This window comes from Oncorhynchus kisutch, linkage group LG2 (genome assembly GCF_002021735.2).
Source record: "Oncorhynchus kisutch isolate 150728-3 linkage group LG2, Okis_V2, whole genome shotgun sequence".
Taxonomy (NCBI): Eukaryota; Metazoa; Chordata; class Actinopteri; order Salmoniformes; family Salmonidae; genus Oncorhynchus; species Oncorhynchus kisutch.
The window spans coordinates 44,585,655-44,602,476 of record NC_034175.2 but is presented as its reverse complement, the minus strand read 5'-3'; the positions used below and the strand labels follow the sequence as shown (position 1 = coordinate 44,602,476).

Here is a 16,822-nt window from a genome sequence, read left to right as displayed (position 1 = left end):
CTGCTACCATTTCGGTCAGGCCGTCTACGCATACAGTTTGAGGCATAGGTTCGATACATCCAATTTATGCACCACACCAAACGCACTACAACGCAATGCTGCAAGGCAAACACAGTGTTTCATCAGAAACGCATTTAATTCTGGTGTACCAAAATACAATTACACTGTCGGTGTGTTCGAAGCGAAAGCCAATATGTATTTCATATACAATGATTTGCATTGGGCACATTTATTTTTTTATTTTTTTAACCTTGGAACATATTTTAAAACCAATATTTAATATTAACAAATATGAATAATTGTTAATGTGTAGATAATCATTTAGCAGATATCATGAATAAATACAGGTTATTGACATGTTTATACTATTACGTGAGGGACTTTTATTTGGAACATTTCCCGAAATTCCGTAACCCGAAGGTACTTGTTTAGTGTTGCTGACGAGACGCTGATTCAAATCGGCAACCCCCCCCATCCAGCTAATTTCGCCGGTTTCTGCAGGAGATAAATTACATTTGTACAACAATATATTAACGTTACGCACGAAATTGTTTACTAACGTTAGCCATGTCTCAAGACGGATTTCAACCTACACTAATAAGGACCACGCACAATAACAACACGAGGTCTGTCATGCTACTAGCTAGCTCTAGCTAGCCAACGTTACATTCGATTTGTTTCCATCCAAGCATTTGATGCTCGTTAACTAGCCAGCCAATTAGCTAGTTAGCAATATTCTCACTATCAAATATATTTATAACTAACCCCTTTAGCAGGCTAGCAAAATGTTTGCAAAACATCATATGAGGGCTTCATGCAGTACCATCATTTGTCAGTCAATAATACCAACAAAAAAACTTCTCTATTGAATCAAATGCAGTGACACTAATGACTGTTAATCATGCTTTCTACGCAGCATGAGTATTCAACAAACTCAGGCACCGTGCCCTGGTAAAACGCCAATACAAATTCTGCATGAATACGGAACCAAAATTGGTAACCTTCCCGTGTACGTGATGGAAAAGGCTGAAGGGGAGGCACACCAACCCAGTTTCATCTTTAACGTGACAATAGGCGATGTGTCCTGCACAGGTGAGCCATCTTGTGAAGTATGTAAATGAGGCTCTATTTAGCTAGAGGATTATGGGGGATTGATATTAACAACATGGTCTTCAAAGTTATATCCCCATGTTCGCCTCATCCTCAGTACTTTCTATGATACCGTGAGTATCATTCTGTTATGTCCCAGGTCAAGGATCCAGTAAAAAAGCTGCCAAACACCAGGCCGCTGAGTCTGCCCTGAACCTTCTGGAAATAGATGCTGGGACACCGTGAGTGAACATGTACAATTTCTGAAATGAGCATTTATGACAACAAGTTGCGTTTGCAACCATTCTAGTCAGGTAACCTCATTATTAACTTCTTACGTCTGATATGCCCTCCTGCAGCCTTCACATAAAGACGGAGAGTAACGGCATCCCAGCAGAGCCCAACGATCAACCCAACTCAGTGGGGATTCTGCAGGTGTCTTTGTTATTTTCCTTCAATGACCTTAGATTGTGTTTTTGTGAAACAACAGGGCGATGTACTGTTGCAGGGCTGTAATCATAGTAACACATTTATGTTGGCATTGAGCATCTTCAAGGTGACATGAGAAAAGTCCATATGATTATGAATAGATGGGTTGTTTTCATGTCTTTCCTAATATGTACACTATATATACAAAAGTATGTGGACATCCCTTCAAATTTGTGGATTTAGCTGTTTCAGCCATCCGTTGCTGACAGGTGTATAAAATCAAGCACACAGCCATGCAATCTCCATAGAGATACATTTGCAGTAGAATGGCCTTACTGAAAAGCTCAGGGACTTTCAACTTGGCACCTTCATAGGATTTCATAGGATTTCAACAAGTCAGTTCGTCAAATTTCTGCCAAGCGAGAGCTGCAAAGGTCAAATGTAAGTGCTGTTATTGTGAAGTGGACACATCTAGGAGAAACAGCGGTTCAGCTGCGAAGTGATAGGCTACACAAGCTCACAGAATGGGACCGCTAAAGTGGGTAGCGTGTTAAAATTGTCTGTCCTCGGTTGCAAACTGCCTCTGGAAGCAACATCAGCAGAAAAACTGTTCACTGGGAGCTTCATGAAATGAATTTCCATGGCCGAACAGCCGCTCACAAGCCTAAGTTCACCATGCGCAGTGCCAAGCGTCGGCTGGAGTGGTGTATTGCTCACTGCCATTGGACTCTGGAGCAGTGGAAACACGTTCTCTGGAGTGATGAATCACACTTCTCCATCTGGCAGTCTGACTGACAAATCTGGGTTTGGCGGATGCCAGGAGAATGCTACCTGCCCCAATTTACAGTGCCAACTGTAAAGTTTGGTGGAGGAGGAATAATGGTCTGGGGCTGTTACGGATCTTAACACTACAGCATACAATGACATTCTAGATGATTATGTGCTTCCAACATTTTGGCAACTGTTTCAGGAAGGCCCTTTCCTGTTTCATCGTGACAATGCCCCCGCGCACAAAGTGAGGTCCATACACAAATGGTTTGTCGAGATCGGTGTGGAAAAACTTGACTGGCCTGCACAGAGCCCTGACCTCAACCCCATCGAACACCTTTGGGATAAATTGGAACCCCGACTGTTAGCCAGGCCTAATCGCTCAACATCAGTGCTCGACCACTAATGCTCTTGTGGCTGAATGGAAGCAAGTCTCTGCAGCAATGTTCCAACATCTAGTGGAAAGCCTTCCCAGAAGAGTGGAGGCTGTTATAGCAGCAAAGGGAGGACCAACTCCATATTAATGCCCACGATTTTGGAATGAAATGTTCGACGAGCAGTTGTCCACATACTTTTGGTCATGTAGTGTATGTTTCCTATGGATTCCTCCCAAAAGGAGCTGGCACTGCAGCGGGGATGGCGCCTCCCTGAATACACTGTTCTCATGGAGGCGGGCCCACCTCACAAGAGAGAGTTCACTGTTACCTGCAGAATGGAGTCACTGACAGAGACAGGTATGGTGGCTCCACGGTTGTTCTTTCTGAATGCTTTATCATTTTAAAAGTAGAAAGTGTTTAAATACTTTACCAATGCAAAAACACAATGCCTATGTTCTTTCAAATGCAAAGTGTTCAGTTGTCAATTATAAGTATGTCATCCACGTGTATCTGATAGCAATGGGAAATTCCAAGAAGGTGGCCAAAAAGGCAGCTGCAGAGAAGATGGTGGCCAAACTTCAGAATCTGTCTGGCTGTCCTGAAATCACATGGGTATGTTGAATGTTTCCTCTCATTTGGCCTCCTTGGTAAAACATATTTAGGGCTTGTAGAATGAATGTAATGAGTGATCTTTGACCAACTCTTTCCAGACCCCGAAGCCCAGTGTCCGTCTGGAGAACTTGCGTAACTCCTCTGCAGAGAAGATGTCTCTCCTGAGAAGGAACCCACTCAGCATTCCCAACACCGACTATATCCAGATGATGCTGGAGCTGTCCAATGAGCAAGGCTTCGAAGTCACATACTTTGACATTGGTAAGGAGCTATTTCTTCCTTTTGCTGATCATAGATGTTAACTTTGCGTTTTGCTCAACGGGGGCATATTCCAAGTGTATTGTAGAGTGTGTTTGTGATGTGTTTGATAGATGAGCTGACTGTGAACGGGCAGTACCAGTGCCTGGCAGAGCTGTCCACCTCACCCGTCACCGTATGCCACGGCACGGGCATCTCCTGCGGCAACGCACACAATGACGCCGCACACAGCGCACTTCAGTACATCAAGATCATGGCTTCTATCAAATGAACAACCCTAGTAAACGTCACAACTGTTTCACCTGCAGAACATATTTAAGAAATTGAGGAGGAAAAACCCCATTTAATCACAACTGAAACGTGTAGCTATCTTCCATCTACCATTTATGTTTTCCCTCTTTACCCGTGTTTACTCCGTATGAAATTGGTGGATATTGAAGGCAGTATCAATAGGAATCATGCGATTCAGACAAAACATTCCAGTTGTTGTTTTTATAACAGTGACAGTCAACACTGTTCATCACCTATGGTTTCTGTCAGATATTGAAGTTACTTTGAGAAGATCAGCGCAAACATACCTAATCTAATCCCATGGGGGTTATGTACAGTAGAAAAACAAGGACAAGGGAATAGAATGGACACTAGTCTTGGAACGTCTTTGCTGCCAAAATGTCGACATATCGAAAATAGTCTCCAATTTATCCCAATCATTTATCGAATGATACACAATTTAAAACTGCATTGCACTGAACAAAATTAGTGACGGAAACTGGTTGAATTTAACGTAATGTTATAGGTTCCCAAAATAATGAAGCCGATTTGAGGGCCTATTGGATAAACTATGTAGGAACAAACACAATACATTAATTTCACATTTTGTATTTGGTTTGATCTTCTAAATGATCTCTGCTTTATTTATTTGGTTATTTCTCTCTGCCAAGATTCAATTACATGACGGAAATAATTTTCCATAGCAATATTAACCCCTATTTTCCAATCGGCTCATTAAAAAAAAGAGTCCATTATCACTTTGATTTTAGAGTTAAAGGTTTTGAGCTTTGGTTGGTTTAAGACCATATTACTGTTTTTGTTTTTTTGTATTCGGTTTTATTCAGTCATAGGGAGAAGGACTGGTGTTTTTCGACTACCACAACATGTATTTACGAAGAACACTAATATTAAGCAGGTTTTTGTTTACAGTGACTTTATCTCCCAACAATTATCATTAAACATCTGCTCTACTAGAAAGTTACATTTAGCTTGTTTAGGTGAAATTGTGCTGGATATAAAACCACATGTCTTTATTATGAACACATCTTTTTGTAAAATGTATCTTTTTTAAGTTAATGGTAGCAAGATGGCATTCTCGGAAACATCTGGACAACTCCTGACTTAGACTTCAAGACCAAGACTGCCATTATCGTCTCTTCATGCTACAAATGAGCAAGAGCCAATAATTGCAATCTTGGTAGCTTTGATGTTGATGACTAAGCAGGTAGTTGCCCTGTTGTGTATGGTGACGTCATCTTGCTAAGTCTGCCTGTAATGTTGTAGCTAGCCTAGTTATGTCAGCTGTATATGAAAGTCATGCTGCTGTGTGTGTTTTGAAGATTTTGAGTTTGTGTCGGCCTTCACACCGAGTCTTGCGAAATGTTTTCTGCCGATTACGGAGGATTTTTACATCCGAATTCCACCCTGTCCTGAGTTACTGTCACAGAGCCGAGACTGGGCGGTTTAATCACATTTTCGTTTCCTTTTATCAAGGTGTATTGTAAATCGTCTCGATGTTTTGGCGGACTCATCCCAAGCGCGTGCTGTGCTGTGTACCTGACCATATTAATACATATTTATTACATGTGAAGTGTGACAGACATGTTAAATAAATCTACCTGACATTGGCCTCATCCTACATTTATTTGACCTTTGACCCCCCCCCCCCCCATTTTAAACCAGTGCTGTAGAATGACCTAAATAAACATGATTGCAGGGGAGATGGTAATAATTCAGTCCTCTAGTCTCTTGGTCTGGGTCAACATGGTAGCGGCAGAGCTGACAGGAAAAACAACTAAATAGCCAAGGGAGTCCCAAAATATTATCTCAACCCGGTGCAAGAATTCCTTCACTTGTCTTTGATTCACTGGCAAAGGCCCACACAGGCCTTTACTGCCATCTACTGTGCAGGAGTACGATGGTGTTAATACACTTAGATACTTACCATGACACTACTATACCTAATGCATGGCTGGATTTGGTAAACAGTGATAAGCAGTTTGTGTCGCAGACGCCACTGAGTTTTATGTATTTTTATTAGAACAAGCACTATGTAGCAGCAGTGTACAGTGGTCATGGAAAGATATGTACTTTGAAAATTGCACTTTAGAAGGTACCCATTAGAAAATAGATAGAATTCAGCTGACACAGTGCGTAGTGGTACAAGTCAGTCCAAAATTCAAAAGAAAAAGCCCAATTGAGAAAATAAAATATTTCGTAAGGCATTTGCAACATTCATTGGCAGGCTATGTCATTTAAACATGCAGATATAAACATTGTAACTGATGAATTACTCAGGTCTAGCTGTTCTACTCTGATGAAACAAGTCTCTTATTTTTTCCTGGTCTCTCTGAAAACAATGTATTTAGAACTAAAACTTTACAAAGTACATTATCCTCAAATGTCCTTATGAACAAAGTACTGGTGTTAGAGTGGATGGTGGAGCCTTTGCATAAGTCTAATCCAAAAGAGATAGTAATATTCCGCTGTTTACATGTAGTGCACTGCCAATAACAGTGATCACAAATGAGTGGGGGTGACTGCACAGAAAAGAAGGAATTTCTAGATTATTTCTGGGTAATGTCAATTGAGTGTGACCACAGTCTCCCATTCTCCCTCCCTCTTAACAAGATCTCAGATGACTACATTCCCTCCTGGGTGGAATGTAACACATTCAGAACCTTTTCATTCCCTGACCGTCGTTATTTAGTACATAATACTCTGTGGGGAAAGTAGTTTATTGGATTTTAAATGGTTTTCTTATCTGGCTTGTATGGGGTTTCTTATCAGTATTGTGTGAGAGGCGTTAATAAAAATGTATTAAGGCACAGAAAGTGGAATTGACACTGACAAACAATTGATTTCTGAATACATCTATAATTTTTGGGATCTAATCTGCAGTACTGCACAGGATAGTGCACACAAAATAATAGTTTTCTTTACAATTGAACATTTAAATTATACATATTTCTAACATAAAAACACTTTTCCTGTTTCGATTTCAGGCTTCATTCTGGACAAAACAATTCAAAGAACAAATGAATATAATCCCAATGTAAAAATGTTGTTCACTACAGATTCTGTGGTAATGTAACAGATTGTGACCATTGTGTATTTACTTCAACACACAGTGACAGAGGGAGGGGAACATCAAATATACATTAAAGCTGAAATGTTTGGCAGTAAAAGATCTAAACTGTTTCAATTGTATTGGTGTAAAGGATAAACTCTCTAGGAACTGGACACATGTTTAAAGGATATTCAAATATAATAGCATTAGCTGTGTCGTAACTACCTAATTGAAACCACAGAACTTGAACAAGTTTATTTTTATTTATTAAAATGTTGGTCTTTGGCTTTAACATCCACATTCTGCCATTTGCAAAAGCAGAAAGTTCTGAACATTCTAAAACAACGTAATAAAAGTTGTTTGACTTACTCAAGCCCTTGGCCTCTACATAACAGATTTCCACATACATATGAATTCATGTAAAGTGTTTTCAAAGAACTGACAGTAGGTGGCTCTAGTGTTTCATAAAACACTAATTGTATAAGTGGGGGTAGTCAGTCTGGTGTAGTTGTGACGGTCGAATGGTCATGAGTCATGTGGTTCCCAGTAGAGGACAAATTGACCTCTACACTGCCACAGGAGGACTCCACTTTCACTATGACATTTCAGTTAGTGGCTTGGTCGGGAAAGTAACGCGAGACCGGACTTGAGTGAACCAGAAATACATTTGACGAGCCCACTGGCTCCCTCACTATATATGGACAGAATCAAAGATGATTCGTGTAACCATGTATCCAGATAAGTGACCAGGTTTTAAATTGATTCCTCAGAAGGTTATGGCACAAGGCCAACCGTTCTGGGTAGGAATCTCTTCAGATCATCATGAGACGTCCTGAGTGTTAATATTATACATGTCCTTTCAGTTATACTACAGGCTAAACTGCAAACAGCAAAAAACACAGAAATTGTAGTACAGGAAATTAAAGAACATTACAATTATATTTATAATGACTTTTTAAAACTTGTATTTTTTAACTTAAACTATTAAAACTAGTTTGAATGTGAGCTGTATAAGGGAAAGAAGTAAAGTCTATACATGTGGTTTGCAATAACAGTTGTGGTGAGTGACATGAAGGGTCAAAAAGGAAGTTGTTTCTCAGGTCAGTGCTTACGCATCAGCAGGTGGGCTTGTAATGATGCTCCTCTTCCAGGCAAACTGGGACTAAAAGTCTCCACTCAAGGGGTTTGTCTTTTGGAGTTGCTGAGGAAACTTCTCAGGATACAGCAACGTCCATCAATACCAGTGACTAAAACAAATTAACTGCAAAAACAAAAATGTGTCCCAAGAGAGAATACAGCTATGATACAGATTCAACTAATACAAAAAGGCCGATCCAAAAATAAGAGCAATCTTGCCAATATTGTATAATAGTTACATTTTCACTAAATTCTATGAGTTGATGATATTTTTGCAAAAATATCAGACTTTTTTCAATTTTATTTTTGTTATAGTCTATATAGCATATGCCAATGAAAGCTGCACTCTAAACATGCATGATACATACAGTAATAGGTAATCAAAAGCCTAATCCAAACACTAGTCTAAATCAAACTGCTTTCAGAAATCAAGTGGGTTTCACTAAAAGCTTTAAAATGTGTGGTGTGGGAGAGGTGACTTTTTAAGGCAAGGACATCCTCTGAAGTCAAAACAGCTTAGGATAGATCTACGTGGTAAGATTGTTGCCCTGACAACCCAGCCTCTGCAGCAAGCTCAATGGGGGGGGATCCAAGAGGATACTTGGATGGGTGACTGGTTGGCTGCAGTGCCAAACAGGGTGACGGATGGTCCAACTCATCTCTCAGCTCTGAAGTCTTTTGTATTCTTCCACACTGTCATCTTGTCAATGAGAGGTTCATTTGAAAACCGTATTGTGCATAGGAAAAAGCCTCTGTCAGCGGTGATGATATGGTCTGTATAGCGATCCATATGCTACCATAGATTAGGGTTTTCCATGTTGATGAAGCCGGGGGATTTGCGAATCTCCCAGTAGGTGTTGTTAGTGACCCAGCGCTCCCTATGATTGGCATCAACCACTTTCCTGGGAGTAAAGAGACGGGCAATCAATGAAATCATCAGGGAGTTAAATGTCATGAGTGGAATGGATAACGACAACTCGGCCACACAAGTGTAGGAGGAACAGCCAGAATGTATTGCTGTCAATCTTGGGGATCCATTCCCCAATCTACCCCTCGTTCTTCCCCCATTAAGCTAGCCTGGCTTATACTTTACGTCACTGTTAAATGACCCTCTAGCCTCTGTACTTACTTGAAGAAGCGTGGCTCGTGCTTTATGTCATTCTCCTCTTGCCACTTCCTTCTGGTGCGTTGCAGGTCTTCGATACGCTGCTTCTCTGAGGCAGCCATTTCCACATTGCCCTCCTCCAGGTGCCTAATGTAGAGAAACAACATCACTATGACTCAAATACACTGTCAAGTGTCAATCAGCAGAGAAATACACAAAGCTTATCGACATATTTACCCGTACAAATACTATTTGACCGATGTCTTACTTCTGATTTCAAAACTCGTTTTTAAGCCCTTTTTATAGCTTCACAAATCAATTCTGAAAATGTAGATCAGAGTAAAGCTGCAATGGTTCACTCGTCCAGTACAGTCAGATCTGCACGATAATGCTACTGTACCACGTTCTCTCAGCAGGTGGCAGCAGTAGCACACAGTGCATTTCTCATACCGTCTGGGCATTTACAACAACCTTCACAGTAGCTGGAAGTGTGACGGCTGTCTTGACTCTACCTCTGATCGGGTCTGAAGCGGGCATCTGTGGGTGGTAGCAGATCTTGCATCTCAGGGCAAAGCTCATTGAGCTCAATGGCAAACCTGGTGAAGCCATAATACAGCTCGTAATCGGTGGGCATGGAGCCTGAGGGAAGAACACAAGAATCAAGAATCCGTTGAATCCTTTTTTTGTTGTTGAATTGTCTGGACTATTGACACCATTGTCAACACTTTCTTTGTTCCCCATATTATGGCCTCATGTACTAGTAGCATATGTTCTAATCTAATGCTGTTATCTTCTTAATGAAAGGAGATATCCTATTTTTTTTTTAAGCAGTTCAAAGCATTCTGTTTAGCAACAGTATGATTAACGTGGTTACCTGTCCTCCAGATGCATTTGGCAGAGGGCGGGACTCCACAGTAAAGGCCCTCATGCCATTTTCCGAACAGCCGATGCACTACCTTCCCCTCTTGGTCCATCACGATCCCTTGAACCTCATTGACATTAGAACTCCAGTAATTTCCCTGCAAATAAAATGGTAACAGTAACATTGTGACCGCAAGATAAATACCATTCATCCCCCACCTGAAAGGTAACAAGTAGACAAGAATTCCAAATAAAAGAGACAGCCATGGTAATGGGATAAACGCTTTCACAGGGATGGTCGTTTCTCAGCACATAATTGCCTTTGGACTTCATAGTGTTTGTACTGGTCATATCCACAGCTGAGTTCACCGACGTCTTACCTTGACGAAAGTGAGTTTGCAGATACAGGCACTGCTTTTGGTGTTCCTAATGGTGATCTCCCCGTAGTGTTCGATCCACCTTCTGCCACTTAGGATGTTGTGCACGCAGGTGGTGACCTTGTTCCACTCATAGTGGTCCCCAAAGCTGAACGACACAATAGCGATTAGCGTGAAAAGCTTGAAACACTCTCAGGATATCTACAGTAATCACAGACAAGGATAGTTATTAAGTCGGTCTGTGTCTTTGAGATGCTTACTGGGCCACATAATCACACGTCTCATGAACAAAACAGCGGGGACTTGTGGGTACCTGTGCAATCTCATTTTCGGTCGAGGCAGAGACGCTTGCAATCTCCTATAATCTATGTGCTTATTCAGCACCCCACCCCCCTTCCTGCTCCTCTGCCTTTCTGATTCATTTCTCACAGGATGAGAAATAGAGCACAGCCCATCTCACTCCTCCCTAACCCAGTCAGGGGAACTTCAGTAGGGAGTACAGTAGGTCCTTAAAGCTTCCCAGGACCCAGCATAGAGCCCACTCCACAGGGTGAAGTGATGGCTGTGGCAAGGGGAGGCTGGCAGAGGCCTGATGGCTCTAAGTAGGTAAGGCCACTGTTATGGAGTTATTTAGGTGGCTCCTATAGCGAATGACAGTGGCGACCAAACTGGGCCCGCGGAGACATTTAGTTTGGCCCGCCAGAAGGTCCATCCCAAAGGAACATCTAAAGGATGTTAAACAGAGAGGGACTGTGTGTGTGTGTGTGTGTTTAGCTGAAGAATAGGGCCAAAGATGGATTACCTTGGTAGCATAACATTGACTGTGCCAATGGGGAGGATTTCCATGGATTTCCCCCAGAATTTGTTTTTCCATCTGACATCTGAGAAGAAAATTGGCAGAATTAGAAAAAAAGGAAACAATGACCCCATTGAGGAAGTGCACAGCGTGTGTGACACTGTATTTCAACAGATAACCTACCTTGCCAGAAGGTGAACTTGTTGGAATCAGCGTGACAAGCTGAGATTGGTGGATGGTGGCTCACCTTCAAGAGATAATCAAACGTCACACGTCTTATCAGTGGCAATATTGCCAGATTGTTGCCTCGTAGAGGAATTTATTTTAGGTCAAGATACAAGAAGGTGAGTCCTTATATTGTGACTATCATGCAGACTGGGTACCTGGTAACAGCTGACACCAGCACTTAGGCTAAGTGCAGACTAGGTTCAGTCAGACCACGGGGAAACAAATAGAGTTACGGTCATACCTTCAAAGGCACTGTTAGCCGACTGGGGGACACAGTCTTTGTTTAAGCACGCCGAAAGCCACCAATCCTGACAGGTCTGTCAGTCTGCAGCACAGTGCAATACAATACTGCATCTCATGTTACTATTAAATTGATCTTACAGACTCCAGTACATGAGAGAACTGGCACATTTGACCTGGTCTTGGAAAACCCAGACCTAGGGAACATTGTGGGAGGCAACCCGTCTTGTCTTTCTAGTGTGTGTGTGTGTGGGGGGGTTAAAACAAATATTTAAACCAAGTGTAGAAAACATTAAGAACACCTGCTCTTTCCATGACATAGACTGACCATGTGAATCCAGGTGAAAGCTAGGATCCCTTGTTGATGTCACTTGTTAAATCCACTTCAACCAGTGTAGATGAAGGGGAGGAGACAGGTTAAAGAAGGATTTTTAAGCCTTGAGACAATTGATACATGGATTGTGTATGTGTGCCATTCAGAGGTTGAGTGGGCAAGACAAAATATTTAACTGCCTTTGAACTGGGTCTGGTAGTAGGTACCAGGCGCACTGGTTTGTGTCAAGAACTGCAACGCTGCTGGGTTTTTCACACTCAACACTTTCCTTTGTGTATCAAGAATGGTCCACCACCTAAAGGACATGCAGCTAACTTGATACAACTTTGGGAAGCATTGGAGTCAGCATGGGCCAGCATCCCTGTGGAACGCTTTCGACAACTTGTAGAGTCCATGCCCCCATGAATTGAGGCTGATCTGATGGCAAAAGGGGGTACAACCCAATATTATATATATATATATATATATATATATATATTTTATAATATATTTTTTCTCAATAAGTAGGCCGTACAGTAGGGTGTACAGTAGGGTGTACAGTAGGCCGTACAGTAGGGTGTACAGTAGGGTGTACAGTAGGCCGTACAGTAGGGTGTACAGTAGGGTGTACAGTAGGCCGTACAGTAGGGTGTACAGTAGGGTGTACAGTAGGCCGTACAGTAGGGTGTACAGTAGGGTGTACAGTAGGCCGTACAGTAGGGTGTACAGTAGGGTGTACAGTAGGCCGTACAGTAGGGTGTACAGTAGGGTGTACAGTAGGCCGTACAGTAGGGTGTACAGTAGGGTGTACAGTAGGCCGTACAGTAGGGTGTACAGTAGGGTGTACAGTAGGCCGTACAGTAGGGTGTACAGTACGCGATAGATAAAAAATAAAAATAATAAAAAGCTAGACAAGATTACCGACACATTATGTAAAAGGGTAAACTGATCCCATATCTACTACTGAGACGCTTGATACAACTCTGTAATGAATGTGTTCCGAGTACCTACCTGCTCAGCGATAAAACACATGCCCTTGTCCTCACGGATACATTCATACGTCTCTCCCAGTAAAGGGTTGAATGGCTTGCTTCCCGCTCTGTAGTACGTGGAGGAGTATCCTGAGATGACGAACGCTGCCATAATGGCCTGTAGCAGAGAAACGGCAACACAATCAACGCTAACAACGTAAAACATACACAACGCTTTCCATCAATACTGCCAGTGGCGTTACACTGAAACAGAAGTTCTCTTTGTTTGATAAGTTACGAACGAATCATTTGTGCATAAAATAATACATGAATAAATGATCTAAATGCCATTTAAACCCCTGGTACATACTGGTTTACAACCTCCCAGTAAAATATCATTATTGTCATACTTGTCTTGCAAGTGTAACGTTAGTATTCACACACCGTCCTGTTATGGTAACAAAGACAGGAGAATGACAGATGTGAGATTGAACAAGGTCGACAGCTGCAGCGGAGCGTGATGTCTCTGGAAGAGGCCAGGGCTGTTGTTCAGACTGTTTACTTTGGGCATGGCACTGCCAACGCCACGCCAGCGCACATGCCATGGACTGGACTCACCCAGTATGGGCTAGTGATAGTAGAGACCGGGAATGTATATAGTTGCTTGTGCTGATGAACTCCCATCTTAACCCGAAGAGGTTTTCCGTCATCTAATGAGCCTCTCCGGTATGTCTTCTGGGGTCTGTTAGCTGGTTTAGTGGGTCACATCATCACTAAGAGTTCCAGTAATGTAAGATTAGGTCATACCTTGTGGTGGTAGAGAATGCAGAGTTATACTTGTGGCTTTTCTAAGTGCATCCATACAGTTCTAGGACTCAGAGAAGAGAGCATTTGGGCCGTACCATGCACTGGTTCTCAGAGGGGTGAGCATTTCAGTTGTACCACGCGTTGGTACTCAGAGTGGTGGGTGTTTGGGGCCGTACCATGCGTTCGTAGGGGTCCTCCGTATCGGCAGCTCTGTCCAATAGCTCAGTGTACTCCAGCTCCTCACACATGTGCTGCAGGGTGTTGAGGGGCTCGTTGAGTTCCACGGGCATGGACACCTTGGACAGGTCCTTCCCTATGTTGTTCCTCAGGATGTTCCACAGGTTGATGTTGCTGCAGTCCGGCGAGGGGGCGGGGAGGGACGGGCGCCGCCCGTTACGGAAGGCACTTCCAGCCAGGTCTCCGTTCAGCACTGAAAAAAAAAAATAGGAAAGTACAATACTGTCACGAAGCATCCTGGAGGACTCACGACCGTCTGAACCAGGCGTCGTCAAATCCTAGTCCTTGCATTTCATAATAGCCACAGGTAGTTCATGACTGAAACATAGTCAACGGATGAATGGCTAGAATAGAAGATAGAGTGCCTGTGCAGAGGAGAGGGAGGCCCTGCTTCACTTTCCCCTGACAGCTTTCATAAACCCTGAGTGCCGCTCTTGGCACACTGTGAGCCCTGCAAGGTCAATCCCTGCCTCACTGATAAATGACCTGGCCATCGAAGTGGGAGAGAGGGGAGGTGGTGGTGGGGGCAGGGGGTTCACCACCACCTCTATTACATTAGCCCCCCTGCTCTAATGGAAGGAGAGGCCGCCGCAGAGGGGGGACCTACTTTGTCTGGAGACGTTATCGGTCACGCTGGCATTGTCCTCTGAAATGTTATCGCTCACATCGCTGACGTATGACTCATCGTCTGAGGCCTAGAGGGAGTGGGGGACAAAAGAGCCACTGAGTCAGTACAGTACACACACCCAGAGAGCCTAGTCAATAACACACACACACACAGACACACACACACACACACACAGACACACACCACACACACACACACACAGAGAGTGACATGGACACACACACTACAGTTTGCCAGTGGCTAGCAAACTGCAGTCAGCGCTGGCTTTCTCTCTCTCGCTCTGCAGTAATCAAAAGATGAGACACTGCAGCATTTCCATGCACTTTATATATAGTAACATACAATGAACTCATTGACGGTGCCAGAGAACAGCAGACTGTGGCTGGCAGTAATGGCCTCTATTGCAGTACAGTCAGCTGCTGGAAGAGCTTTTTTGGCCAACAGCATTCTGATGGTTTGAATAGGGCCTGGCACCTGAGGCAGAGGATTTGGCCTTAGACTAGTGATGGGATATCCTTGGTGAGTAATCCTTCAGTGGGACTCTAGCTAGCAGCACTGGGTTTGCATACCTGGGGAGCAGCAAGCCAGTCCTGCTGGCTTTTATGAGGCCATATTGACTGGGGCTTGGTATTCATGGCAGTGAGTGAGAAAGGCCATCTTTGTGGCTTAGGAACGGACACAAACCATCAGTCTAGAGGATGAACCATGTCAAATCCATAAAGAAGGGCTTATCATTGAAAACCTGGAGGTGGGAAATCACGGGGGACGGTGGCATGAGAAACGCTGCCGCGCTTTAGGACATGACTGGACCCAGTTGAAGGATTTAAGCAGCTCCAGTGTGGCTTTGTTTGACTCTCCGTTGTGTTATCTCTGTCCCTCACACTCTTCTCGTGAATCGCTGACGAACTCCAGCTCCACTCGGCCATCGGCCTTGCTTTATCTGAGCTCCCAGCTCTTTGACATGTTTTCACCCTCCCCCTTCCTCTTCAATCTGCTCCCCGTGGTCCTGCTGCCATCCCCCCTCCCAACGCCCCCACTCTCACCTCGTTCTCCGACGAGCTGGCAGACAGAAGCACTTCCTGGGCGTCGAAGAACTCGGACACAGACTCGGACATGGACAGCCTGCTCTCATTGGACGTCTGTTGTGTCAGAGGGATTCCCATCTGCTCACCAGCCTGTAAGAAAACACAGTGAAACACAACTAACTTATTTGAAGTTAATTGGGAGAGGGAAATGACAGAACTGCAATGTGTAACGGGGGTCTTTATTCATCCTATATTTCTGAAAGGACTGAGGTCACAATGATTTCTGATTAGTCATTTTCCCATTTACCTTGACGTCAGGGTCAGCATAACTTAATGATCAGCAAGCTCACCTGCCAAGATATACTGGAAGCACCATCCTTCTTTAAGGACAGGAATCAATAGTGTAATTGGCAAATGCAGTAAGCAGAGATTCCACAATGTTTTCCAGTTAACTAAGGCTACATGGCCAGCTCTATAATGCCTGTGTATCACCACAGAGGTGGAAAAACAGCATACAAGATCACGCTATTCTCCCTGACCTCACCTGGCAGCTATCGGATGGCTGCTGTAAGCACATTCAGCACTGCCATGGCAGGTTTTCTGCAAGTCGGGGACATTGGTTTTGGGGAATAGAAAAACTTCAGACAAGTTTATCTGGTTGAAGATGTAGCTACCTCGTCAGAACTGGGAATGATGTTCACACTGACTGTTTGTTCAGACAGGACCGACTCAGAGTGGATGCGGCCCAGTCGGGTTTTAAGCTCGGCGTTTTGGGACAGGGCCTGAAAGAAATAATGATCCATCACTAATCTGTCAGCTCGATGAGAAAATACAGAGTGGAATAGAGAACTAAAAAGATAAGCATTAAAACTGGATCTATGTCGTGCAGCTCTACATTCATTAACACAGAAAAATCGGAGGCTTATACTGTATGTACTGGCACACTATGGACATATTTTGTGACAATGATTATAATGTCATGTTATACAGTTATAATGTCACCTATAGTTCCACAGATTTTTACTGCAGCAGTTGTTTTCTGTATTGGTCTAAACTGTAAAATCTCCAATCAAACCTACCTAACAGGTCCCTAAGGAGAATATAGTACATCAGCTACCCTGACTACCCTTAGCTGCAAAGGGCATGTTAAGTTGACATCCCGAAAACCCTCTCTGTAGCCATACCATGACTCTACACACACGCCATGGCCTGATACCCTTGACC

General features: G+C 43.3%; 2 protein-coding genes across 9 annotated transcripts in view; one reads left to right on the top strand and one right to left on the bottom strand.

Annotated features, from left to right (window-relative positions):
- The first annotated feature begins 405 nt into the window (after window positions 1–405).
- Window positions 406–5,433, top strand: prkra (protein kinase, interferon-inducible double stranded RNA dependent activator). The gene is given in 9 exon segments (XM_031795417.1): window positions 406–626; window positions 917–1,092; window positions 1,250–1,331; window positions 1,449–1,524; window positions 2,903–3,020; window positions 3,181–3,261; window positions 3,264–3,301; window positions 3,383–3,536; window positions 3,647–5,433. Coding segments are annotated over 9 exon segments (942 nt in total). The 5' UTR covers window positions 406–567; the 3' UTR covers window positions 3,805–5,433.
- Window positions 5,434–5,821: 388 nt separating this feature from the next.
- osbpl6 (oxysterol binding protein-like 6) overlaps window positions 5,822–16,822 on the bottom strand; it is a 60,340-nt gene continuing 49,339 nt past the window's right edge. For 7 of the 8 annotated variants that reach the window (XM_031795365.1, XM_031795377.1, XM_031795393.1 and 4 more), the window contains 12 exons: window positions 16,273–16,380; window positions 15,617–15,748; window positions 14,553–14,640; window positions 13,885–14,138; window positions 12,942–13,079; window positions 11,333–11,396; window positions 11,156–11,234; window positions 10,357–10,501; window positions 9,990–10,134; window positions 9,628–9,754; window positions 9,140–9,262; window positions 5,822–8,912 (listed from right to left, as the gene is read on the bottom strand). In XM_031795365.1, the coding sequence (XP_031651225.1) occupies window positions 8,804–8,912; window positions 9,140–9,262; window positions 9,628–9,754; window positions 9,990–10,134; window positions 10,357–10,501; window positions 11,156–11,234; window positions 11,333–11,396; window positions 12,942–13,079; window positions 13,885–14,138; window positions 14,553–14,640; window positions 15,617–15,748; window positions 16,273–16,380 (1,512 nt within the window). In that variant the 3' untranslated portion in view covers window positions 5,822–8,803. The remainder of the gene's footprint in view (window positions 8,913–9,139; window positions 9,263–9,627; window positions 9,755–9,989; window positions 10,135–10,356; window positions 10,502–11,155; window positions 11,235–11,332; window positions 11,397–12,941; window positions 13,080–13,884; window positions 14,139–14,552; window positions 14,641–15,616; window positions 15,749–16,272; window positions 16,381–16,822) is intronic. The other variant, XM_031795406.1, reaches the window with a different exon arrangement.